General features: G+C 44.7%; 3 protein-coding genes across 3 annotated transcripts in view; 1 reads left to right on the plus strand and 2 right to left on the minus strand.

The window, feature by feature from the left end:
* sema4f (sema domain, immunoglobulin domain (Ig), transmembrane domain (TM) and short cytoplasmic domain, (semaphorin) 4F) overlaps positions 1-12,089 on the plus strand; it is a 153,472-nt gene extending 141,383 nt beyond the window's left edge. Inside the window, exons 8-15 of the mRNA XM_063186270.1 lie at positions 1,768-1,949; positions 2,913-3,054; positions 3,278-3,497; positions 4,653-4,762; positions 5,070-5,221; positions 6,320-6,372; positions 7,390-7,584; positions 8,017-12,089. Coding sequence (XP_063042340.1) covers positions 1,768-1,949; positions 2,913-3,054; positions 3,278-3,497; positions 4,653-4,762; positions 5,070-5,221; positions 6,320-6,372; positions 7,390-7,584; positions 8,017-8,795 — 1,833 coding nt within the window. The 3' untranslated portion in view covers positions 8,796-12,089. The remainder of the gene's footprint in view (positions 1-1,767; positions 1,950-2,912; positions 3,055-3,277; positions 3,498-4,652; positions 4,763-5,069; positions 5,222-6,319; positions 6,373-7,389; positions 7,585-8,016) is intronic.
* A 2,388-nt stretch (positions 12,090-14,477) lies between these two features.
* On the minus strand, positions 14,478-16,170 carry LOC134437768 (probable E3 ubiquitin-protein ligase TRIML1). Its single transcript, XM_063187300.1, has 3 exons — positions 16,112-16,170; positions 15,726-15,790; positions 14,478-15,197 (listed from the first exon to the last, which is right to left on the minus strand). Exons 1-3 carry the CDS (start codon positions 16,125-16,127, stop codon positions 14,640-14,642), a joined length of 639 nt encoding a protein of 212 aa, XP_063043370.1. The 5' UTR covers positions 16,128-16,170; the 3' UTR covers positions 14,478-14,639.
* A 1,635-nt stretch (positions 16,171-17,805) lies between these two features.
* Positions 17,806-20,349, minus strand: LOC134438072 (myelin-oligodendrocyte glycoprotein-like). The gene is made up of 4 exons (XM_063187660.1): positions 20,268-20,349; positions 19,111-19,455; positions 18,347-18,694; positions 17,806-17,936 (listed from the first exon to the last, which is right to left on the minus strand). Exons 1-4 carry the CDS (start codon positions 20,347-20,349, stop codon positions 17,806-17,808), a joined length of 906 nt encoding a protein of 301 aa, XP_063043730.1.
* Between the last annotated feature and the right edge of the window lie 5,287 nt (positions 20,350-25,636).

A 25,636-nucleotide genomic window follows, 5' to 3' on the forward strand; every position in this document is an offset into this window, starting at 1 on the left:
TTCATCAGAGGACACATGCAGGGAGCTCGACAGGGGGGGACAAAGGGGTATGTTGTCCCGGGCCCAGGGATAGAGTGGGTCCCAGAATTGGGTCCTTATTACATTGTATGTATTGGGTGGGGGGCTTTTAGATGGCTTTGTCTTGGGCCCCAGGAAGCACTGGACTTAAGTGCCAAGTAAGGTCAGTGATGAAGAGGAGTGCTGTAAGCGCTGCAGGAGTTTGATGGGGCTGTTGTCCTGTTGCGATGGCTTTGCATAATCACAGAGGGACTTAATCAGCCCCCACCCCCCCCGACGGAATATGACAAACGCAACCAACACCACCATCTGTGCTGTCTCATCACACGTACACATGCATGCAGGCACGCACACACAAGCAAATATGCACTCAGACATTTTCATACACACACACACACACACACACACACACACACACACACACACACACACACACACACACACACACACACACACACACACACACACACACACACACACAAAATAATCAAAATAAGCATTTTCATACACACTCACACACCCACGCACGCGCACATACACACACTCATTCACAAACACACATACACACACACACGCACGCGCACATACACACACACATGCCCGCGCACGCGCACACACACTCACACACACATATTTTCACAGACACACACACACACAGATCAAAATTTGTACTCAGGAAATTACAGAGACACACAGACAAAACAGACACATACATACTGTACGCACACACACACACACACACACACACACACAGATAAAAAATGTACTCTGGAACTTACAGAGACACATAGACAAAGACAAATACACACACACGCACACACATGCGCACACACATGCAAGCACAGAAGCACGCCACGCACACACCCGGACGTACACACACACACAGACACACAGACACACACACACACACACACACACACACACACACACACACACACACACACACACACACACACACACACACACACACACACACACACTCTCTCTCTCTCTCTCTACCAGCAACACAGGCAGACAAACACTGCCCCTCTGGTTAATTAACATGCCTTGTTGAAACAGTTGGTCTAATTGGCACTGATGGCTCACTCTAATGAAGGGTACGCATTCATCTTTCTCCCTCTCTCTCTCTCTCTCTCTGTCTCTCTCTCTCCCCCATCTTCACAAACTCGCTCTCTCTTTCTTTGTCTCTCCCTCTTATTCTTACCCTCCTCACTCTCCATCTTCTCTCCCACTCGCCATGCTTATGCCTCTCATTCATCTCCTCTCCTCTCCCCCTCTCTCACTCCATCTCTCTTACCCCACTCCCTAAACTCATCCCTCTCCCTCACTCTCCAACCCTCCTCTCTTCTCCATCCCTCTCCCCTATCCATCCCCCTCTACCCATCTCTCTACCCCTCTCCACCCCTCCCCTCTTCTCCATCCCCTTTACCCCTCTCTCTCTCCCCCTCTCCATCCCTCTCCCCTCTCCATCCCCTCTCCCCTCTCCATCCCCTCTACCCCTCTCCATTCCCTCTACCCCTCTCTCTCTCTGCATTCCTCCACCCCACTCATCACTCTCCCCTCTCCATCCCTACCATTCTCTCCCTCTCCACCCCTCCTCTCTTCTCTATTCCCTCCCCCTCCCCTCTCCATCCCCCCTCTCCCCCTCTCTCTCCCCCTCTCCACCCCTCCTCTCCCTCTCTCCACCCCTCCTCTCCCCATCTCCACCCCTCCTCTCTCTTCTCCATCCCCCTCCTCTCTCTTCTCCAGTCGGACGTGGGTGGCATGAAGACTCTGCAGCGGCGCTGGACCACCTTCCTGAAGGCCCAGCTGGTGTGTGAGGACCGGGCCAGCGGCCAGCGCTTCAACGTCCTCACCGACGTCTTCACCAAGCAGCACCGGCCCGGAGACCCCAGCAGCACACACTTCTACGGCATATTCACCTCACAGTGGTAAGATAATGCAATATATACTGTCTATACGTATACGTACGTATATATGATTTAATATAGTATAGCTTCCCATATCATCAATAACAATTAGCAGTGGACCGTTAGACCCCAGCACCACACACTTCTATGGCATATTCCCTTCAGAGTGGTGAGATAATACAATATATATTGTGTATAGACCATATCTATGATTTAATATAGTATAGCATCCCATATCATACCAAGCAGTGCTAGCCAAGAGACCCCAATAGAAGCACAACATAACATAACACAACCATAACATCGCATAACATAGTAGGCAGCAGGCACCTCTACGTCATATTCACCTCACAGAGGTGATATAATATAATGTAGTATTATGTAATATAACGTAATAAAGTACAATATAATTATATTATATTATATTATATTATATTATATTATATTATATTATATTATATTATATTATATTATATTATATTATATTATATTATATTATATTATATTATATTATATTATATTATATTACGGTATATATTATATTATGTTGCGTAACAAGCAAAACAGAGATCCGGCCGGCACTCACTTCTATGACGTTTCTACCTTGCAGTGGTAATAGAATAGAATAGAATAGAATAGAATAGAATAGAATAGAATAGAACATCACATAACACACTGGTCCCAACACCCAAGCAGCCCAGAACATGAATCCAATGCCTTTCTGTCTTTATATACAGCACAACATATACACAACATTTTTACATTTGGGTCAGTGTTAGCGGTCGTCAAGGTCCCAAAAGGGGGTCCAGAAAACCAATAGGGGGATATTTTTAAGATTTAAAGCAACGTCAGTGGAGTTACAAAGTTACAACCATGTTGAAGTTGAGATATCAAAACCCCATTCCCCCCCTAAAAATCAAACCCTGGTGGTTGTGTTATTTCCTGAATGTTTGCCACAATCCCTTTTTATGTGTGTGTGTGCAGGGAGAAAGAGGAGCTGTCCGCGGTGTGTGTGTACAGCCTGGCGGACATCAGCAAGGTGATGGACGGCCCCTTCAAGGAGCTGAAGAAGACCTGCGAGAACTGGATCAACCCGGAGCCCGTGCCCACCCCACGCCCGGGACAGGTGACCTGCCCACTCTCTAACGTCAGCCTATCAGTGCCATGCATTAATATCTGGGATTGACCAAACGCTAGTCTTGAAAGAAGTACATTTATGCACATTCCACCCATCAAGATGAAGACCCTAATGAGTTATAATGCTGTATGTCTTACATAAAAGTTCAGTCGGAGATGCAGTTTGTTTACTTCTACTCTCTCTGAAGTTATTTCCCCTCTTCCCGTTGCAGTGTCTGAACAACGATCTGAAAGATGCGGGCTTTGACTCGTCCCTGAAGTTGCCGGACAAGGTGCTGACGTTCATGCGCGATCACCCGCTCATGGAGAACAGCGTGGTGTCGGCGCCCCTGCTGGTCAGGAGGGGCATTACGTACACCAAGCTGGCCGTCACCCTGACCTCTATGGGCGAGGAGGACAAGCGGGCCGCCGTGGTGCTTCACCTGGGCACAGGTAAAGGCAGTGGCAGTTCTACCCATTTTGGGGGCCCTAGGTGAAATACAGACATGAGGGCCCTCTTGAATTATTTCTCCTGGAATTGACCATGTCAGGGCTGACTGTTGGGGGCTCATATTGGAGAGTTTTAGTGGGGCCCTAGGCAATTGCTTATTCTGGCTGTTGGTAAAACCGGCTCTGAGTACATTTGTGCAGATACAGAGTTTAGCGTTTAGAGTTTATAGACTATTTTATTTTTAGGGCCTTTTATGCCTTTATGATTAGACACAGCACTCCCCTCTGTGGTATGGTTTACCTATAAGGGACAATTTACAAAAACATTCATCTTTAGCGAGATAGTATGCCTCTGATCGGGTTTCAGCAATGCATGATGCTGTCGACCTGTGCCTTGTCAGGTAGATTTCTTTTTTACGCTTTTTTTTGGGGCTTTACTGCCTTTATTTGAGGTAGGACAGTTTTAGGATGTGACAGGAAATGAGTGGGGAGAGAGAGAGATGTGGACGAATAGACAAAGGACCTCAGGCCGGAATCGAACCCGGTTCACCGTTGTAGTGGTGCAACAACTTGGCTCGTTGGGCTACTGCGCCCCCTGTCATATGCAGATTGTGTTAGGATAACAGTCTCCTCTATGTTGTAGTCAAACTTAGCTGCATTTTATTTTATTCATACGTAGCACAATTTATTTGTGTTTCAGAGAGCATTTTATGAATTTATTTTGCCGCAGGTGGAGTAGGGGATTTTAAGCTAATTTGAAAAAAAAAATGAACACTCTAGGAGAGACTCTCCTACTCTACCTTCGAGTGAGCTGTATGCATAATGTGATTATAACTTTTTTTTTTTACTGTGCCCCAAAGTCATTTTTTGCCTTCAATATAATTCTACTCCCATGATAAAAAGAATATGAACACATAAAACAAGATTCTCTGCTATCATCTGCATGGAGATTCCGCTTCCATTTTTTATTGAATGTGTCTGTTGTGTGCCTAAAGGTAACTTCTCAAAACAAAGTAATAAAAAGCAAACTAACATAAAATGTTGTGTGTGTGTGTGTGTGTGTGTGTGTGTGTGTGTGTGTGTGTGTGTGTGTGTGTGTGTGTGTGTGTGTGTGTGTGTGTGTGTGTGTGCGTGCGTGCGTGCGTGCGTGTGTCTCAGATCGTGGGGAGCTGCATAGAGTGGCGGTGGTTGGTCAGAATGCTACTCTGCTGCAAGAGATTCCTCTCTTCCACCCTCCTCAGCCGGTCAATAACATCATTTTGCACAAGGTACACACAGAATTTTCTCCTCTTTCCACTGTCGGTCTTGTTCACCACTTTTCCCTTTTGTTCTCGACTGATGTTTGAGTCTTCACCAGCTCAATGTAGTCCTTGTTTGACTTCATATCCTGTTTTTCTCTCTCTGTGTGTCTGTCTGTTTGCCTATCTGGCTGTCTGACTGTCTGTCTGTCTGTCCGTCTGTCATCTGTCTCTCTCTCACTCTCTCTTTCTCTCTCACTCTCTCTTTCTCTCTCTCTCTCTCTCTCTCTCTCTCTCTCTCTCTCTCTCTCTCTCTCTCTCTCTCTCTCTCTTTCAGGACGGTGCTCTGGTGGGTTCTCCATCCGCCCTGGTGCGCCAGCCGGCCGAGGGCTGTGCTCTCTACTCCAGCTGTGAGGTGTGTGCTCGCGCCCGCGGCCTGGGCTGCGCCTGGAAGCCCAAAGCAGGCACCTGCGATAGCGTCGGCATGGAGTAAGTGACATACGCGCACGCACAAATCTGCACGAATGCATACGTTACACACACATCTCATTAAGCAATCAAATTTCAAGTGTCAGTTCAGTAAATGGAAAGGCAGAATTATTGCAAGTGAAAAAAAGAGCAACATCCAGTAAAAAGTGAAAGCCATCAGGAACAGAATTTCTGCTGTTACAGTACATTCTTAATTTTGTCAACCGAAAACCATACCTGTTTACAGTTTATTACTGTACCATACCTATTTACTATTTATTACCCTATTCACAAAACAAAGCATGGTTAAAATATTGAAAAGGTACAGTCCATTGTCACTTGGGAGTTAACACATACTGTATGTATGCGTCGGTAGCATGGGCTGGCTACCCACACAAACAGAATGTGGCCATATGTTGACGCCCACATATATCACATACTACATGCATACAGGTTTAGACGCATGTAGGCGCATTGATATAATACACATTTGTAATATTCTAATTGTATTATATCTTTAAAGGTTGTTCTTATACAATGACCATAATTTCTGAATATATGTTGACATTGTCTTGTTGTCTTGTTACAGTGTTCTCTTTTCAGTAGACTACAAGGCTATATACTTTTTAAGGATATTCATTTCAGTATAGTTTATGTTCCTATATCAAATAATGCCATACCATAATGGCTCAATATATGTGTACATTGTCTCAAGCCCTCTGACAGCTTTTGCTGGGCCCAGGCCTCATTTTAAAGGGCCCCCTTATCCATTACATGCAATGTAATGGGGACCCAATTCTAGGCCCCCTATCTCCCTGGGCCCGGGACAACATACCCCTTTGTCCCTCCCTGTCGACGGGCCTGCATTGTCTTTTTAAAGTGCTGAATGGAATGATTATTTTCTTATATCAAATCCATAAAACATGTCTTGTTAAAGCTTGCTGTGTAGAAAGATTTTTTGCATTTTATTATTTCTCCATTCTCTGTAGTTGAGTGAATCAGTCATCTGTTGCTTGCTTGCAGTAGCAAAGTGAGCAAAACGTTCATGCTGGTGTGTGTTTGTGTGAGAGCAGTCCTGGCTGAATAATTCTGATTGATTTTGGTTTCTGCGTTTGCTAGGTTTGGAGATGGAGACTTTGAAGACCCACTGAGTCTGTGCAGCAGTGGAGAAGGTAGGCCACCTGCATAATCTGTTGCTCATTGTATTTTCTATTCCGTTTGCAATTAAAAACGGCTTAATTTGCATAACTGTTGCCATGCACACCGTTCTACCAGTACACTGGACTACTGAAGGCTGTAGTAGTCATTGAAAAGGATTTTGCTACCATAGTGCTACCCCACTACGACTTTACAAAGATTCTTCAGTAATATGTTACAACTTGGTCATTACCGTTCTTGAAACAACAAAGGTACAACAGGGGTCTTGTCGTAAAAGGTTACGAAAAAGTAGGCCATCATATTCATTTGCAAAACAGCCATACAGTATTGTGTAGAAAACCATTCTGATATAAAGTAGGAAAGATTGCCTCACCTGTACAACACATTTTAATAGACCCCATTTACAGTAATTATTTCTATATTCAAATTGCACTATTTTGACAGTGTTGGATACAGGAAGCATTACCAGTGTCACTCAGCCAGGCTGCTTATTACTACACACGTCCAGACACATACACAACTATTCTCTCACTCTCTTTAACCCCTTAAGACGCGGCTTTATAAATTTGTTGTTACCAGTATGGTAATGACCAAGTCGTGGTGCATTGCTAAAGGGCCTGTGTTGTGTCATAGTATTGTAGTGCTATGGTAGCTACATTTGAATGGCTATTGCAGCGTGCCACTGGAGGTACGGCGCACATTAAGGGGCTACGAAAGCAAAGCTTAGGAAACAGTGTCTTAAATCATCACAAAGCCATTAGCTGCCTGATCAATATGGCTGGTCTATACAGTCTTGGCCAGAGCTGTGAGTGGGGCAGTGCCAGAGCAATTTGGGCTCTGATGGTTCCACGACTATTTTGGAGAGCACTGAATCATCATTCCAAAACAGAACACCAAACATACTCTCTCTCTCTCTCTCTCTCTCTCTCTCTCTCTCTCTCTCTCTCTCTCTCTCTCTCTCTCTCTCTCCATTCCCATATCTCACTGTCTAACTTCACATCTCTCTCTCTCTCTCTCTCTCTCTCTCCCAGGCCGCTGTTCCCCGGCGGTGACAGAGCTGCGTGTCCTGGAGGGTCTGCGCGTGCTCCTGCCGTGCGTGCAGGTCTCGCCGCGCCCCTGCTCCTGGCAGCACCCACCTCACCGCCACACGCGCCAGCGCCTCGCCGACCTGGAGGTCCTGGCCTCGGACCAGACGGTGGGCACCTACCGCTGCCTGTGTGAAGAAGGTATGTGTATACATGATAAACAGCAGTACTGTTGGCATCATATGCAGGATATGACATCGTCATAACAGTGTCATGGAAGTGTCAAAACAGTGTCATGACACAGTCATGAATGAGTCATAAACATGATGTCAATGTCATAAATGTTTTATGGTCATGAAAAGTTGATATTGTTCGGGCTGTCTTTACCGCAGCCGAATGTCACTGAATGGCAGCAGTCATTAAATGGTTATGAAATGGACATAATGTTTATGACATGTGCGTGACTGTGTTACGACACTGTACGACAAGGAACAGTCCTAAATGAAAAATTAAAAAATATCTTCTCTTCTCTTCTCTTCTCTTCTCTTCTCTTCTCTTCTCTTCTCTTCTCGTCTCGTCTCATCCAATATCTTCCCTTTCATTCCTTCCTCTTCTCTTCTCTCCTCTTCTCAGGGGGCCGGGAGCAGCCGCCGTGCCTGCGTGCCGAGTACCACCTGACCCTGGACGAGCCCAGCACCAACACCCTGGCGCAGGCGGGCGCGGGCCGCCACTTCGTGGTGTGGTACGTGGTGCTGTTCGCCGTGGGCGCGCTGGTCGGGGGCACCGTGGCCTTCTGCCTGGTGCTGCGCCGCAGCCGCGCCCTGGGCATGGGCATGGGGGTGGGCAAGTGCGTGGGCGGCCACGACTCGTCCCTCTCCGAGAAGCGGCACGACCTGCTGCCGTCCTCCGACACGCCACAGTCGCCCAGCAGCGCCAGCCTGCTGTCGGAGGCCGTGCCCCTCACCAAGCGCAACGGCACCGTCAACGGGCACGGCACGGGCACCGGCGGCGGAGTCGGCGGGCACAACATCATCTCCGGGCACAACAACCCCGGGCATAACGGGCACAACGGGCCGCACATCTACTGCAACAACAGCACCAGCGGCAGCAGCGGAGAGATCAGCCGGCGGGAGTCGGCGGGCAAGCTGGCGGCCGCCGCCAGCTACAATCACATCCAGCAGCAGCTGCACAATCACCACCACAACCTCCACAACCTGCACCACAGCCCCCACAGCCCCCCACCCCAGGACGGGCGGCCCGGGCCCGAGGGCGAGGAAGGGGAGGGCCTGTCCGAGGCGCTGTCGGTGTCCGAGATGGGCGAGGGCCTGTCGGCCTGCCTGGAGGAGGAGCTGGCCGGACTGCAGATGTTCCGCGGTGCGCCACTGGCCCAGTGCGAAGAGAGCTCCATCTGAGAGAGAGAGATAGATAGAACAAGAGAAAAAAAGTTGAAGAGAGAGAGAGAGGGGGAGGGATGAAGAGACGTCACAAGAGAGCGAGAGAAGGGGGAGGGTGAATAGAGGATGGATAGATGGGGAGAAGATAAGAGAAGAGGGATGGAGAGATGGGTTGATGTGATGAGAGCCGCAGCCTTTTGATGACTGACTGCCACTGTGATCGTCAGGACACAGAAGCCATACAATGGAAGCGTACTGTGGAGAGAGTGACACCAGTGCAATTGCATTAGTGTTATTTTCACGTGTATGTGTGTGTTGCGTGGTTGGCATAATCTTACACATCCCTGGGGTTTGTTGCTATTCTTGTGCAGATATTATTCCTAGCCACTCACCAACACATTGGAAACGCAACACAAATGAGCGTTTGTCTGTAAACAGCGAATCCCCATTCGCATAATGTCTCCCCCACCTCTGTTCGTCTTCTTCCTGTAATTACGTTTGTTACACATCTCGCAATTTTTGACTCTCTGTGATTTCATCGAGTGTGATTGGCTCCAGTTGCACGCGCACCCCTACCCTCCAACCCACCCCCCTCATTATCCATTTTCACACTGTCCAGACAGACACCCATTGGACAGGTGGGAGTTGAGGGGCGGGTGGTTCTCTTTTGAAGCGTTGTTATTGGCTAACATGCACCTTTGAGCTTCTGCCGGGAACTACGGACTACTTCACTTGCCGTAAGACCCTCTCACAAAGCCCCAAGACACCACACCACCTGAAAAACACACCGAAACAGACATGTGCGCACACACAATCATGATGTATACACACATCATAATGTATACCCACACACACAAGAACACACACACACACAGACACGTACAGACACTAGAGTTGACATTGGTCCAATATACTGTATATGTGTCGCGGTTCCTCCGAAGGCTCAGGGCTCGGAAAGGGGCCAAAACCAAAGACTGCAGAGCTCGGTTCAGATGTCAAAAGGTCATGGGTCGCATGGCCTGATCCGTCCTCCTGAGGCTCCTCCCTCCGGGGAGTTCCTTGGAGGGAACAGCAAATCCTCTAAAAGCAAGAAGAGCCAAAGGGTGAGAGGGGGCAACACCACAGAGGACCAGGACAATGGCCCAAGGGTCCAAGCGCCCTACTTAGGGCCCAAGGTATAAGTGTCCTAGGGTCTAAGTATCCTAGAGGCCAAGGGTTTAAGCCAGGTTCAAGGCTCCTTGGGTGTAAGTGTCCTAGAGCCTAAGGGTTCAAACCAGGTTCAAGGGTCCTTGGGTCCAAGTGTCCTAGGGTCTAAGTATCCTAGAGGCCAAGGGTTCAAGCCAGGTTCAAGGCTCCTTGGGTGTAAGTGTCCTAGAGCTTAAGGGTTCAAACCAGGTTCAAGGCTCCTTGGGTGTAAGTGTCCTAGAGCTTAAGGGTTCAAACCAGGTTCAAGGCTCCTTGGGTATAAGTGTCCTAGGGTCTAAGTGCAAGCTAGGTGTAAGGCTCCTTGTGTCCAAGTGTCCTAGGGTCTAAGGATCCTAGTCTAAAGGTCCAAGCCAGGTTCAAGGGTCCTTGGCGGTAAGTGTCCTAGGGTCTAAGAAAGGGCACTAAAGAGGAATGACACTTTCCAGATTTCCACACACCACAGAGCAAGGCGGGTCACCTGAGACACACGCACACGCGCTAACTGGCCAACAGGAAGTGATGCAATCAGGGACTTCTGACATGAAGCAAAGCAGGCCCCACAGGACTGCCAAACAGAACAGAAGGGGCCGGTTGCTTATCGCCACCACCGTATGGTTTCCGGGATACCAACCAGGATAGCCTCAGATGCCATGGCAACTAGACTGGCAAAAAAAGGGCTGCCGGACATGATGTGGTTGGTCCCAGAGACAAACAGCAGAGACTGATAAGACCTATTAGACCGGACAAAACAGCATGACAACCCTTGGGAGTGTGTGTGCGCGTGCGTGTGCGTGTGTGTTGGAAATGGTCTCTGGATTCACTTCACTGGAGGCAGCAGAGGTGGCATGTGAGGTGTTGACGAAAGACAATGAAGTCATGTATTTTTGTTTTCTGTTTTCAATCTTTCTTTAATTTAACTAACTGTATTTCTAAGAGGTCAAACTGCAACCGTATAAAGAAATCATGGCGCCGAAAAAAACAAGCCCTGAACATTGCAGACCCCATTCTCTGTGTTACTGTCTGATTATCTTCTATGGACCAAGATCGTGCGATGTTTTTTTTGTTTTTTTGGGAATATATTTATTATAAAGGAAGAGAAATGACATGTGAGATTGTGCCCCATATGTTGCAATAGAAATTATTCTTGCTAAAGAAGAATGAAGTACTGGAAGGACATTTCTGTTTCTATTCTAAGGACAGGCCGACCACCAAAGCAAAGGGTTGCTACTGAACTGCTGAGTATATATCCAAAAAGACAAAAAATCGAGGTATGCTGAGTAATGACTGTGATCACAAGTCATGTGACGGTGTGAAGTTTGAACGCAAGGCAGATGTCTAAAGTCATTAAAAACGTAAAAGAGTTCAGTGAACTCTTTGAAAAGCCTGATTACTGTGACATACAGTGAGCTACTACAAAACAACCACTAGGGGGAGATGTTGTTTTTCTTTCATTAGAATGCATCTGGTTATTAGAAGTCCTCTGGTCAAAGTCTGTGTGAAGGATTTTTTCTCCCTCTATTGTATTTTTTATTTGCTTTTGTTTAAGGTTTATTCACTTCAACATTTGACTCGGTGAAGGTAATACTCGGAATGGTATCCGTGGCATAATGTAGCTTGTCTTGTCAGCATTCTGTAGTCACTGGTACGAACACTCCAATATGAATGCCAGGTGTAGATGCAACATGTGGACTACATTGCCAACAATGCATCTGTGGTGTCTTCAGACCATCTCAAAACCGTCACCAGATGCGGCAGGGCCTCACAGCTCTGCTGTCTGTAGCCCTTTAAAAATTCACCCTCGGTGTCCTGTAAAACTGTACACAGATTCGTTCAAAGCATAGGTGGGTCTGGTGAGTAAAAAAATCATCAATAGCATAAACTTGGTTTTACTATGTTACAAATATGTCTGTACCAGGTTTTACCTTCTCTTCAGTTACTTTATGAAAAAAAAACAGAATCCATTTAACTGTTGTACAGATATGTTGTATATGTTTTATTTTTATAATTTATATATAATAATGAAACAAATGCACATTTTTTGAATACTTATACTGTGTTTGTGTATGTGGATGACAGTGTGCAGTAAGTATGTGTGGTGAGAATGCGCATTAAAAGTGCTACCTCTTATTAAAACCCTGGCTGCTGCCCGTGTCTCTCTCCGACTTATCACCATGACATGCATGAATGTTACACTGTAACACAGCATTTTATTGAAATCTGTTTCTAAGTGTTTAGCCGGATCACAACACACTCTCGATTAAAAGGTGCCAAACATAAACAAAAACTGTGTAAAATTGAAAGAAAAATGTCTGCACACTTAAATGCCCTTTGTGTTCTTTTTAATAATAGGCCAAGCTTTCGGTCTACTGACCTTCCTCAGGGCTCAGCTCAGTTTGAAATCTGTTTCTATCATTTTATTTGAAAAACACAGATTGCAAAATGTATACAGGCCAAGACTGGAAATGCTGTCAAATGCTCTGCAAATGGGTAGGAGGTTTTAAATCATCTCAAAGGCAGGAGCAGGAGATGACAGCTGTCAATCACTCAGCAGACTTCACAACATTTAAATAACAAACAAACAAAACAAACAAATTGAACATGTGTAGACTGCAAGGTTAATATTAAAACAGTCATGTGCAGAAAATTATGATGAAAAGATACCCACATAATTCATTTATCACATAACAGCTATACAAGTAACAGTTGTAAACCTTTGGCTATAACGTAGGAACTCGTCTGACAGTTGCAGCGGGCCTTTGCTATACAAAATTAATATTAAAAACACCATTCATGTACAGAACATTATCAGGATATAGACATGCATCAAACGTTCGTTGATCATTGCCAGACACAGAGAAGCTGACAGGGCACAAGAGTTGTCCCGGGCCCAAAGCTGTCAGTGGCCCTGGCTTGACAAGTCCTGGGCGCCAAGTACAGTACATCGACAGGTGGTCACATCACATTCACACCACAACTCAACACTGAATATTTCAGTGAGTTTCACAGCAGACAGCAGGGAGGCTGATGTAAGAACAGCCAAAGATCACAGAGAAAAAGGAAGAGACTTGAGACCTCCACATGAAAGCCATGTAGCACAGACAGACTAGGAAATTGTCTCTTAAAGACTACATGTGTAAAAAATCTCCTTCCTTGGTTCAAACTTGAAGAAGAAGTTACAATACGAAATACCCAATACTGTTGCGAGTTTACCCAGGGCCAGTTCAAGGTGTTTGAGGGCCCTATAGGAAAAGAGGGACTTGGGGCCCCCTTTCAGTTGTAGGCCCTAGGTAATTGCCAACAATTTGGTTGTCTGTATGTGACAGGCCTGAAGTTTCCATGGCATGGCAAGTGAAATAGGAGAAATTCAGATCTGTCTACCCCTGATTACCGTACCTAACATACTTCAAAGGAACAACTTGTTCATGTGCATACAAATGGTAACTGTACATCCAACAGGACTTTAAGTTGATAGTGGTGGCGTTTCACCATGGTGGATCATGAGCAAGGTCAATAGATATACGTTGTGTGCCCTCCAAAAGGCAAACTGATATTTGATCATCCGACTGATACAGTGGTGTACTGCACAGTGGTGTACACAGTGGTGTACTGCTCCCACGTGACTAAAGCTTGTTCTTGTGCTTGAAACACATTTTGATAATAACCAATAACAATGACCAAGTTCCCACACATTTGGGCTTGCATGCCCATGGGGACCCAGGGTTCGAGTCCGACCTGAGTCATGTCCCAACGTTGCCCCCATCTCTCCGTCCCACTGATTTCCTGTCATAGGTGCCGTTTCCACGTAGCTGGATATTTTTATATGTGGATAGTTTTTTCTCCGGCTTGTATTGGTTTTGCATTGGTTTTGGCCTTCCGTTTCCACGTAGCAGATATTTAAAAATCGAGGTGCAGGAGAAAAAAATAGCAGGAGAAAAAAATATCCTGTTTAGGGGTCTGAAACGCATTTGTTACAATGGAGGATTTTTTTTATCCACATGTTGCGTTTCCACGTAGCAGGAGAAAAAAATACCCTGCTAAAAAAATATCCTGCTACGTGGAAACATTACATTTTTCGGCTTTGTTTACTACAATTTTTGATTTTGCATCCAGCTCCAGTGTGCAACTCCTTTCTTCCCTTTATCATACTGCTCTTGGAATTACGCACCGAGCGATACGCACAGGATAAGACATTGGCGCGGACGCCACCCCACCATTACTACGTGGAAACAGCACCATAATCTCTACTGTCCTGTCATCAAAAAAGGCACAAAAAGCCCAGAAAAATATCTTTTAAAAAACAATGACCAAGTTAAAGCAAATGAGCTAAGGCTAGGCAAACAATAACATGACAGTTTTTTTTGTTCATAATATGCCAATGCAGAAAGAAAAGGGTCTGGTGTGACTTGTAGTTGATTTAAGTGCAGGTGAGAACACATTGCGAATAAACTTGCAAATACAGTAGAATATGAAACGTGAAATAAACAATGGGAAAGCAAAATTATCCCATTAGTCCAATAGTCCAACAGTATCATCACTGTTCAAAAACATTCAAAAGGGTGTCTTAAAGCTTTAAGGAATTTCTGTTTTCTGATGCAAGACATTTTTCACAAATTTGAGGATTCATTATATCAGCTTACTCGATTATATATTGCATCTGATCTGACTTCACAGGTAGGACTACAACACCATTTTATCCTTTAAGTACTTGCCGGTGAGAAAGTTCTCGACCTTTATTTTGTCAGACTTGACCTCATAAGTCAGCAAAGGCCTGAACTCCACGTCCCACGTCGGGAGAATGATCATCGGGACGTCCCCACTCCCTGGACTGAAGACTGGGAGGAGAGTTGCGGTTTCATTGACGTAGTACTCAGTAAAGGAGTACAAGAGCGCAACGCGACTGTCGTCCACGTCGTAGAAGCTAACCTCTCCACCATAGCCCACGAAAACCCCAATTCTCTGGATATCTTCCCTAAGTTGAACGAGGGTACCGTACTCAGTAGCGTAACAGTTTCCGTTGCGCATCTGCAGCGCCAGGAAAAGGTCGGCCGCGGTACAGTTCAGAGGCCCACTCCGGTCCATGAGCTCTGGGACGACGCCCACGGTCCAGTCTCGGCACCCCTGCACCAGCACCTCAAAATAACCATGGGTGAGTTTCTTTTGTGCCAAGACCCAGAGTTCCGTGTCGAACCTTTCCTTGCTGGGTGGGACGTTCTGCAGCGATTCTGCACAGACAACCTGTTTGTGTAAGGGTTAGATGATTTAGTGGCATGTGACATGCGGTAGTGGCATGTCAAAGGAAAGCTATGTTTTTCTCCCCTAAACATTTCTTTACTGACAGGCTTAGGTTGATGGACACACATTATTCACTGACAGGTTAGGGCTAGGAATGGGGTTTGGTCTTGGCACAGTTCGACATGCTTACAGGTTGGTGGACACACATTGGGCATTCCCCAAAGTCTAGTGTATAAGCCTTGGAAGTGTGTCAGTCTAATTAGTCACGGCCAGTGATTGGATACTCTGCAGAGTTCACCAAAAGACTATCCAATCACTGGGCATGATTACGAAGTCTGATACACTTTGAAGGATGCACACTAGTCTTTGAGAAATGCCCAATTATTCACTGACAGGTTAGGAATGAGCTGTGGTATAGGCACGGTTCGACAAACATGGCCGTAGGAGCCTACCATAACGAAGAATAGCATCATGTGACCCCACTGGATTGGCATGTGCCACATGCCACTAAATCATCTATCCCCCTCTCACCTGTTTCCCATCGGCAGACAAGAGGAGCTGGGGGTGTGCAGTGGCAGGATCTAGGGTTACATTCACTGGAGAGAAAGCAAAAAAGGTGGCTTCTGTATGATATGGGCAATAATATCATATGTGCTTAAGCAATCAAATCATAACTATTCCAGTCCTAGACTTCACACCAAGTATTTGTGAAACAGGTCTAGCTATAGACAGGATTAGATTAGATCAGTCTTGAATGGTAACATCTAATTGTCTGAATTGCCTTACCTTGTGTATATGTATGTGTGCATATACTGTAAGTTTATTTGTACAGCGCCTTTCATACAGATGCAGTTCATTATGTGAGCACACACGCACGCACACACACACGCACGCAGGCACACACACAGTTTACAGACCTCCAAAGCGCCTCATCTCCTGAACATCTTTGAACTCCAAAGACCTTCTGTTTATTGTCTCTCTCTCATCTGGGGGAGGTGAAATAATTTGTTAGACTTAACATATTACATAACATGTGCAAAAAAACATATAACCAGATGTCATTTTATACCATCTAATTTTCATGGTATTAATAATGACACAATACAAGATAAGTCACATGTTTGTCCCACAAATTCATATAGTCCTATTTTTGTAGGCCATCTAAATAAGTGTGATATCACTCACCAACATACACCGTTATCTTTTCAGTTTCTGGAATGGTGAAAAAAAATATTAATAAAGATACAAGGATGATCTGCACATCAATGAGGTCCCTTTTACAACCCCTAGCAAAAAGTATGGAATCATCTGTCGTGGAGGATGTCCATTGAGTGGTTTTAATTGAATAGAAAAAAAGACGGATCACAGCTGCGACACTGAAGTCATTTCAGAGGACAACTGTCTGGTTCAAGAAACACTTAAAGAAATAACAAAAAGCCATTTTGTTAGTAAGTAATGGCTACTTGTTTAGAGCATGCACAGAGAAAAAAAATATGGAATCACTCAACTCTGAGGGGAAAAATATGGAATCAAAACAAAAAAGCACTCAAAATATTGTTGCACCACCTCTGGATTTTAGATCAATCTACAGTCTCTGAGGCATGGGATTATTGAGAAGAAGTGGTACCCTACTCCAAATATATCTGATTGCAGTGCCAGATCATCTTTGCAGGTTGAAGCTTTGCCACTGACCATTTTGCTTAAACTTCCACCACAGATATTCTCTTGGATTTGAGTTCCAGGCTATTTGTAAGCCTTGACACTTGACCGTATGTGTTTATCTTCAAAGAATATATTCACAGGTTTTGCTCAATGACCAGGTACATGACCATTTCAAGAAATTTTGTCATCATTCCGAAGCATCCCTTCAACTGAATGGATCTGAAAATTGTCCAAATGTCACCATAAACTTGAGTATTTAGTGTTTCTTAAAGCCAGACAGTTCCCCTTTGAAATGACTTCAGTGTTGCGTCACGTCTGTGATCTGTCTTTTTTCAATAAAATTAAAACCACTGAATGAACATCCTCTACAATAGGTGATTCCATGCTTTTTGCCAGGGGTTGTATAAACAATTGCTGTGTTTTCACACATACAGTATATGTACATACATACGTACAATATAAGTAAGGTAACCAACCTTTTAGTTGCCGCAGTTCCTGTGTTTCTAAAATGAAAATATGTAGATCATAGAATGGATTTTATTCCCAAACTTTTAAGGAATATAACCTGTATCTTTACTATCACAAGCAAACAAAACCTATCCATAAATATATGAATAAAAGCCTTAAAAATTATATATAAAAATATAAAAATAACATGTGGCTATAGTGTTACAATATTTTTTCCAAATTGCACAATTCACTATAAAAAATGTATATTAAAGTTCAACTCACCAGCGTACTGTTTTAAGACATACTTGTCTGTTGAAAACACATAAACACAGACATTTTAATCTAAATGGATTGTGAAGTTGTAATACAACGGTAACATTACAATGGTAACATTGTAGGTCTACAGAATGTTGGTGATCAAACACTTTTGGAGCATTCTCTTATTTGGCACTGTATGTTTAATACGCTACTACATCTAAGAACAATGCAACAGCAAAAATCAGACTCTACCTTTCAGTCTGCGTCGGACACGATACAGCAGCACAGCAAGTGCGGTGGCCAGGGCCAGAGCCAGCACAAACATGATGCCGAAACCAGCCTTCCACGAGTGCGCTGTGTCAATCCGCTTGCCTGAAATGCACAAACACCCAGATCACAATGACCTCAGTCTGATATCTGTTCAACACATTCTGCCATAGTTTCACCTTGCACTGCGAAAGTGACTTCTTGAATAAGTTAAGTATTTTCTGACAGTTAAGCCTGCAGTTAAGACTGCGGTCTTATTGTGCCGCAGAGATTTAGATGAAGCAATAGAGGCCACCTCAGCATATGAAGGGACAGTAGTGTTGCCTAAGACATCTTGTTTGAAACAGTTAGGCCTTTTGATGAGCAAAGTCTAAAGATTTCCATGTTCAACAAGCTCTTGATAGAAATACATTACAGCGGACTATGCAACACAACTGTAGAATTCACTATACGAAGAATAAATAGATGAAGAAAACAAACAAACAAACAAAACAAATGTCACTGATTTGGCATACCATTGACTTCAACATGCATGGTCAGTTGATGCTTCCAGGGTCCATCTCCAATTAAGCAGGAGTAGTCTCCATCATCGGCCATGTGGACGTTGGTTAGCTGCAGTGAAGCGTTGCCTGTGTTGAGGGCCACTTTGGACAGGGCAGTCCTGTCTCTGTAGCCCGGGTCCTGTCGGTCATTCATGTTGCGTCCACCTTTGTAGAGGTGCACCAGTCTGCCCGTGCTGTGTTGAATCCATTCGACTGTCATATTCTCAGCCCTGTTGTTGGGTACGAGGTAACAGGGCAGAAGGATGTCCTCCCCGACTACTGCAGTAACGCGATGGACAGGGCCCATCACGATAGGCCTCACTACACGCATTGTAGCCCCACAGAAATGTGGAAAAAAGGGGTGAAAGATTAGAATATACCAATTTTAAATGTTCAAGGTTACCATTTCACTATGTTTAAAATAATAATAATAATAATAATAATAATAATAATAATAATAATATGTATCAACTTGGCCAAGAAATATTTTTCTTGGTGGAAAAAAAATCACAATTGCATTTACTAGAATGACAATGATAATTTACAGCAGTCAGTCCAGTTGTAGATAACAAAATACTTTGGTGTGAAACTAATGCTACTGGATGCACAATTAATGACTGCAAGGTAGACAGACAGACAGACAGACAGACAGACAGACAGACAGACAGACAGACAGACAAAAATATTCCCATTTCACTGTTGGAAAAACTTGCTGCACACAAATTAAGGGTTCCTACCTTTGACTTTTAGCTGTACTGATATGTTGCCACGCCAGTAGTGCTCATCTTCAATGGAACACACATACTCTGCCTCGTCTGAAAGCTTGACGCTGGTGAGCCTCAATGTCACATTGCCTCTTCTGACTTCTTCCCTCAGCAGAGCCACGCGGCCTCGGTAGGCGCCCAGCCCACCCTCATCACAGCCGTCTTTGTACCTGTACACCAGCGCGCCTGTGCGTTTCAGAAGCCAGCTGATGGTCATGCCCTCAGCGGTGAAGTTGGGTGACAGGTGACAGGGAAGGTAAAGGTCTTGTCCCACCGTGGCAGTGACGGGTCCGGCAGGGCCCTGCACGGACACCTTGCCTATCATTTGTTTTAAGGCAAATGAAAAAAGTGACAGTGAAGTGAAATCCCAGCCATTGCCATTGTGCACTACACAGCACACAGTGCTGCCTGCACACAATGAAACTGCATGTATGCCTCACCCATGCAAGGGGGCAGCTCCAAACGGTGCCCTAAGGGAGCGGTGTGGCAGGACGGTACCATGATCAAGGTACCTCCATCAATGGAGGAGGATGGGGGAGAGCACTGGTTAATTACTCCCCCCACCAACCTGGCGGGTCGGGAGTCAAACTGGCAACCTTTGGGCTACAAGCCTGACCATCTAACCGCTTGCCCATGACAGCCCAAAAATGCTCAAAAATAAGTCTATCATTACATTTCTATTAATAGTCATCATGCTGCTATCGCTCTGTTTGAAAACCTATGTCCCAACAAACAGATTGTCTTAGTATATTATATAGCAAATCTACACCCAACAGGCTGCCTGAAAGGCAACAATTTACAGACGTGGTGTGATGCAATATGAGCAGGCCCATTTCCCAGTGGGCCAAGTTGTTTTCCAGATGGAAAACATGTATTTTTTAGGTTTTTCAGACCAATGGCCATAAGTGCATATTTTATTGTATTACACAGTATACATTTTATTTTATTACAAGCAATTGCTTGTTTACTCGCATGTGGGGTGTTCTAATTTAACTGTCAAACAAGTATGCTGTTCTAATTTAACAGACAGAGACGATCAACAGAGCCATGGCGGCAATTCAAGCTAGTACACATGAGATATAAGTTGTCACGACGCCCCTTTAACACATTCTGTATTCCACCCCCTTTACCTTCGACCTGAAGCCGTGTCAAAGCTTGGTATGACTTGTTTCCAGTCTGGACAGAGCAGGTGTAGTCTCCCCCATCGGACATGTGGACGTTGTGAAGCGTCAATTAGACTAGAAGCATTTCCAGAAAAAGGCCCTTTATAAGGGTGTTAGAAGCATTTTTTAGTAAAAGTTGGGAACCTAGTTTTCTAAGACAATTAGAGTACCCTGAATTCAGCTAGCCTGGTTCCCAAGCTGAATTTTGAGTTTTTGACCATGAAATGGGCAAAAAACAAAATGGCCGCCGAAATTCTTGATTTTGGGCAGAATACGTTAGAAAGTATCACTTCTCCATGGAAATAAATGTGCAATGCTCACATATTTGCATTTAAGATGTATTCTACACTTACACAAAGGCAAAATGTCATGGCAAAAAGATAAAAATTACTATAATTATGCCTTTTTTATAATGTGATATCCTCGTAAACTGGCATTCAATAGCAATAGCCTCCGTAAAGCACATTATCATACACAATTGTCATTCAATAAGATTTGGAAAGAAAAAGAGAGAGAGAAAGAAGATAGTATTATCTAAAAAAAACCTAAATATTGGAACATGAATATGTCCCCGGTTCTTTGAAGGAGATGAGTGAGCATCTCTATGGGAGCACACTCTCACTGTACGATTAGCTGAAGACCTTTGCAATCACGCCAAAGGTCCCATCAACTGCGTCGTGTCCACGGGTGAGCGGGATGTCCACTTTCTCAAAACCGAAAATAAGCCACTTTGATGCCAAACCTCTATTCAGCTGTCGGCAACGAGGTGTCCTGAGACATGGCTCACTCATCTCCTTCAGAGAACCAGGGACATATGCATGTCCTAATGTTCTCTTTCAGTCGAATCGTTTGCATATCTATGGGAGAGTTACAAATCACTCCCGATTGCTGGTCCAAACTAGACAGAACTCCAAGAGCCTCCTGTAAGGATAGCGTTCCTATCACCCTACAGGCAATCAGTAGTCGTGCACAGAACCCTATGTTCCTGTGGCAATGTGGACACATCTAGCCGGTAGAACCGGACAAAGGTGGCGGGGTTGGCCCAACCAGCCGCTGCATATGTCTGAAACTGCTGCACCCTTGAAGAGAGGACAAGATGTAGAGACCGCACTGGTAAAGTGAGCCCTAATCTGAGCCGGGGGTTGGCGACCCTTGGACTCATGTGCCAGGGCAATGGTTTGAACCAACATTTGGAGACCTCTATTTTAAAACTGTGAGCNCTGTAGAGGGCTTGATGAAGCACACAAACAGCTGTACTGTTCATGTACATGCGTAAAGCGTGCACAGGGCACAAGTTGTGTTGTCCCCTCTTCCACGGATCTGAAAGGTGGTGTGCAAAAGCAGTTTGGAGAGACCCTCTTGGAGGGGCTCGAAAGGGGCCCCACACATAGCCTCTAGTACTAGAGAGATATCCCAGGTGACGTAGCACGGGGCATAAGTGTCTAGTGGATGGGCACTCAGAGTGTTGGAACTGAATCCTACATGGCACAATGAAATCGCTGCAAAGTAGACTTAAATGGTAAAGCATTGTCTCCCCCCAATAAGTCTTGTAGAAAGGACAACACCATCGGTACTGAACACTGAGAAGTTGTCTTGTCGCGTTGGTCACAGTAGCGTTCGAGGACAGACCACTTTATACAGTGTCCCAGTAGATTGAGCCCCTGGCCCCTTGAATTGTCCAGATAACGTTATCCAGAAAACCGGTTAGGTTTAAAATGTTCCCTTGCCAGACTCATAGGGGCAGGTGGCCCCTGGGCTGGGGGATGTCCTCCTGGTCCGGTGCCAGACTCGAACCTGCAGGAGAGAGGAAAGTAGCAGGAGGGGCCGAAGCCCCTACGCTCTCAGCTGAGGCCCCTGAGCCCCGTGGGTTAAGTTTGGACAAACCCTGAGAAATCTCGCCTCCTTGCAGGAGGGGAAAAAGGGAGGCATCAGGCGAAGGCGCTCGTGGTGCATTATGCAGGACTTTTGGAGTCTACAAGCGTGCCGTGTCTGGTGACAGGGTGCGCTTTCATGCCAAGCGCAGTGGCCTGCGGTGATGTCCAAGGGGCTCCGAGGCAGCCACATCAGTCACTAGGGTGGTGGTCAGTCCATGCTGTATGAGATTTTCTGTGGTGGCAGGGAGTTGGGATAAAGAGTCGTCCACCGTAGGCGGGAGATCGGAGCGCTTTGCCAGGGGGGAGTCAGAGTCTGACTCCACTGAAATTCGTTGCCAGCAGTCGACCGTAGTCAAGAGAACAAAGGAACAGAGCGGGCTAGAACTAGTCAAGCTCTCGTAACTTGTGTCGTTCAGGGTACTCGTGACCTCAGTCAGGAGACGTGAGTCCAAGGAACTGGGTACGCACAAATGTGTGTAAAGAACTTTTACTCCGTATTGTTTCTAATCTGCGGTGAGTAGGTTCCGTCATTGTGAAGTTTCTTGCTGCCATGGAGGACACTGTACATTCCATATGTTTGATCTTCAATGTGTGATCTCAGGTTAAAAGAGAGTGTCCACCTACACAAAGCTGAGGCTGTCTCGGTGATCGCAATGATGCTCTTTTATTGCCTGTGACATTTTACCCACTTCATAGCCTGATCAGAATCTGGCTAAACTTGTATGTTCCTGTCCAAAATGTGAAGATATGACAATGCATTTGTATTCAAAGTATCAAAATGTGTGCAAAACGTGTGCAGTAGCGCATAGTAGGACTATTGGCAAATACAACGCAGCAGTCTGTTGTTCCTTTGATGACAGTGACTGATTGAACACTGACCAAGAAGTCTTCATGTCTAAGTTTTGACAGTGCAAGAAGAAAGCTAGGTCCGTGGCCTTTGCTTGTTTAGCATACTTATGCTCCTCTCCAGATTTTCCAAAGCATGATTCAGCAATGGGTGCTGAAAAAGTTGGTTTGAATGTCCTAGGAGTAATCCTGAGAGGATGTAGTTCCATCAGGGCATTTGGCAAATTTAATGTAGGGCCTATGTCTAGTGGACACCTCATATCTTTAACAGAATCATCAATTGGTTGGCCTCTCTGCCATGCTGCCATTTGTGTTGCATGGGAAGTATTCTTCCCATCAAGTGTTTCATCCAGGATGTCAATGTCAGTATCACATGTGTAGTGGATGAATTTATCTGCCGCAATGTTTGTTGGAATAATGGCACCATTCTCTTGGTTTAGTGTTTTTACAGTGCTCTCAGCTAAGGAGGATCTGGACTTGGAGGACCTGGTTGTAACTCAGACAATGACCTGCCAGGTTGAATTGTCGTATTAGGTCTTTTACCCAATAGCTTGAAGAAGAGTACAAGCAAGACCGACATGTTTCGGAGTCCATTTTTTGCCATCACTGACACAATAAACAAGGACTTAAGCCTCATTCAGAACTGTACTTTGAGCAGGTTTTTCCTTGCTACCAATTCCATCAAATTCAAGAGATGTCTGGCCACTAACAATCAGGCTGAGTAGCATGTATAGACTATCTCAAATGTATGCAATAGTATCTTATAAAATATGTAAAATATGTCTGAACATTTTTCAAAATGACACAAAATAACTTGTGTTATATGTAATATCATGGTGTCATCTAGCGATTTCTGGACAGTTTTCAGAGAGCTAATAGCAACTTTAAGTGATTTTTTGGAAACACTAAATACTGCACATTATGCTAAGTATTTCTAAAATACTTATATCAATTTTCTTAACCATATAAACACACATAGGCTACAAATATCTTATTAGAAAAGTATTTGAAACGTTTAGGCTAACACCTACAATTAGCATTATTAGCATTCTAGAAGCTATTTTATACTTTTTAAAATCCTCTATAGTAGATACATTCATCAATAAATATTATTGGGACACAAAATGTTAGAAAAGAGCATTTATTTCCAAGTACAGTAATACTTGGTAAAAATGCTCTGTCAAAAATAGCGTATTTTGGCAGCCATTTTGTTTTTCAAATTTAACTGTCAAAACCTCAAAATCCAGCTTGGGAACCAGTCTAGTTGAATTCAGCACACTTAAATTATGTTAAGTACATAGGTTCCCAACTTTTACTAAAAAAATGCTTCTAACATTCACAAATATGAAAAATGTGTCTAGACTAAATGAAGCGTTGCCTGTGTTGAGGGCCACCTTGGACAGCGCGGTCCGGTCTCTGTAGACCGGGTCCTGTCGGTCATTCACATTACGTCCGCCTTTGTAGAGGTGCACCAGTCTGTCTGTGTTGTTTAGCCTCCAGGTGACCGTCATGGTGTCAGCGGTGTCATTGGACATGAGGTGACAAGGCAGCAGGATGTCGTCTCTGACTAGGGCAGTGACACGATGCTGGTGGGTCAACACTTCCAGGCCTGTTGCTAAAGTGAAAAACCCCCAAGCCAATTAGAATTCAATTTCTCAGAATATCATTAAATGTTGAAATCTTTTTATGCGGCACTGCACTTGGTAACACTCTACTTGACGCTGCCGTCATAGCGATGTCATTACAGTGTCATAACGGTGTTGCAACACAGTCATGGTCCCTGGACCTGTCATGAACATTATGTCAATGAAAATGTTATGACTATTGCCAATAAGTGCCATTCGGTTAGGGTAAAGTAAACTCTAAAAATGTCAACTTTTCATGACCATAAAAAGTTTATGACATTGACATAATGTTTATAACTCATCAACAGTCACTCAACAGTGTCACAACACTGTTTTGACACTATTACCGGTATAACACTGTCATGTCATACATGTGATGTCGGCATCAAGTAAAGTGTATCCTTGCACTTTTACCTGACGGGGCTGACATCCAGCAGGAGAGGAACAGAGTAATCATGGAGAATTCCCCCATCACTGAAAGACATGATCATGACGGGTGTGAAAAGGCTACCTCATCTCCTCATGTCCACAGCAGACACAAATGCAGTGTTAATTCAACACTTAGAGTACTCTGGTATCAAATACAATCCACAACAGGGGTTCCCAACCTCTTCCAACTTGGGGCATCTTGAAATTTTCATGAATGTCAGCAGTCCACCTCTGACATAATGCTGGTCCCAGGACAAAGTAATCTGAAAAGACCCCTACCCAATCCATACAATGTAATGAGAGCCCAATTCTGGGCCCCCTATCTCCCTGGGCCCGGGACAACATATCTGTTTGTCCCTTCCGTACAATACATAAACAACAGTCAACAGAAACACACACATAGATAACATTTAGATTTTTAGAAAATAATTTCAGGGCCTAGTTGGAATACCTTCACGGCCCACCAGCGGGCCCCAGCCCACAATTTGGGAAACATTGATGTCAACTGCACATGTAATGTATCCTACAATGCGGTATATAATGTAACGCAAAAGACATGCAT

This window comes from Engraulis encrasicolus, chromosome 21, assembly GCF_034702125.1.
Source record: "Engraulis encrasicolus isolate BLACKSEA-1 chromosome 21, IST_EnEncr_1.0, whole genome shotgun sequence".
In the NCBI taxonomy this organism is placed as follows: domain Eukaryota; kingdom Metazoa; phylum Chordata; class Actinopteri; order Clupeiformes; family Engraulidae; genus Engraulis; species Engraulis encrasicolus.

What these genes read in the sequence shown, in the direction of transcription:
- LOC134438072 (XM_063187660.1), bottom strand. Translation starts at nt 20,349, where the DNA reads ATGTCCGATGGGGGAGACTACACCTGCTCTGTCCAGACTGGAAACAAG. An exon ending in AGTACAGCTAAAAGTCAAAG is followed by an intron (nt 18,695 to 19,110) that starts GTAGGAACCCTT and finishes CAATGCGTGTAG; the next exon opens with TGAGGCCTATCGTGATGGGC. An exon ending in CATGCATGTTGAAGTCAATG is followed by an intron (nt 17,937 to 18,346) that starts GTATGCCAAATC and finishes TGTGCATTTCAG; the next exon opens with GCAAGCGGATTGACACAGCG.
- LOC134437768 (XM_063187300.1), bottom strand. An exon ending in TGTCTGCCGATGGGAAACAG is followed by an intron (nt 15,198 to 15,725) that starts GTGAGAGGGGGA and finishes TTACACAAACAG; the next exon opens with GTTGTCTGTGCAGAATCGCT.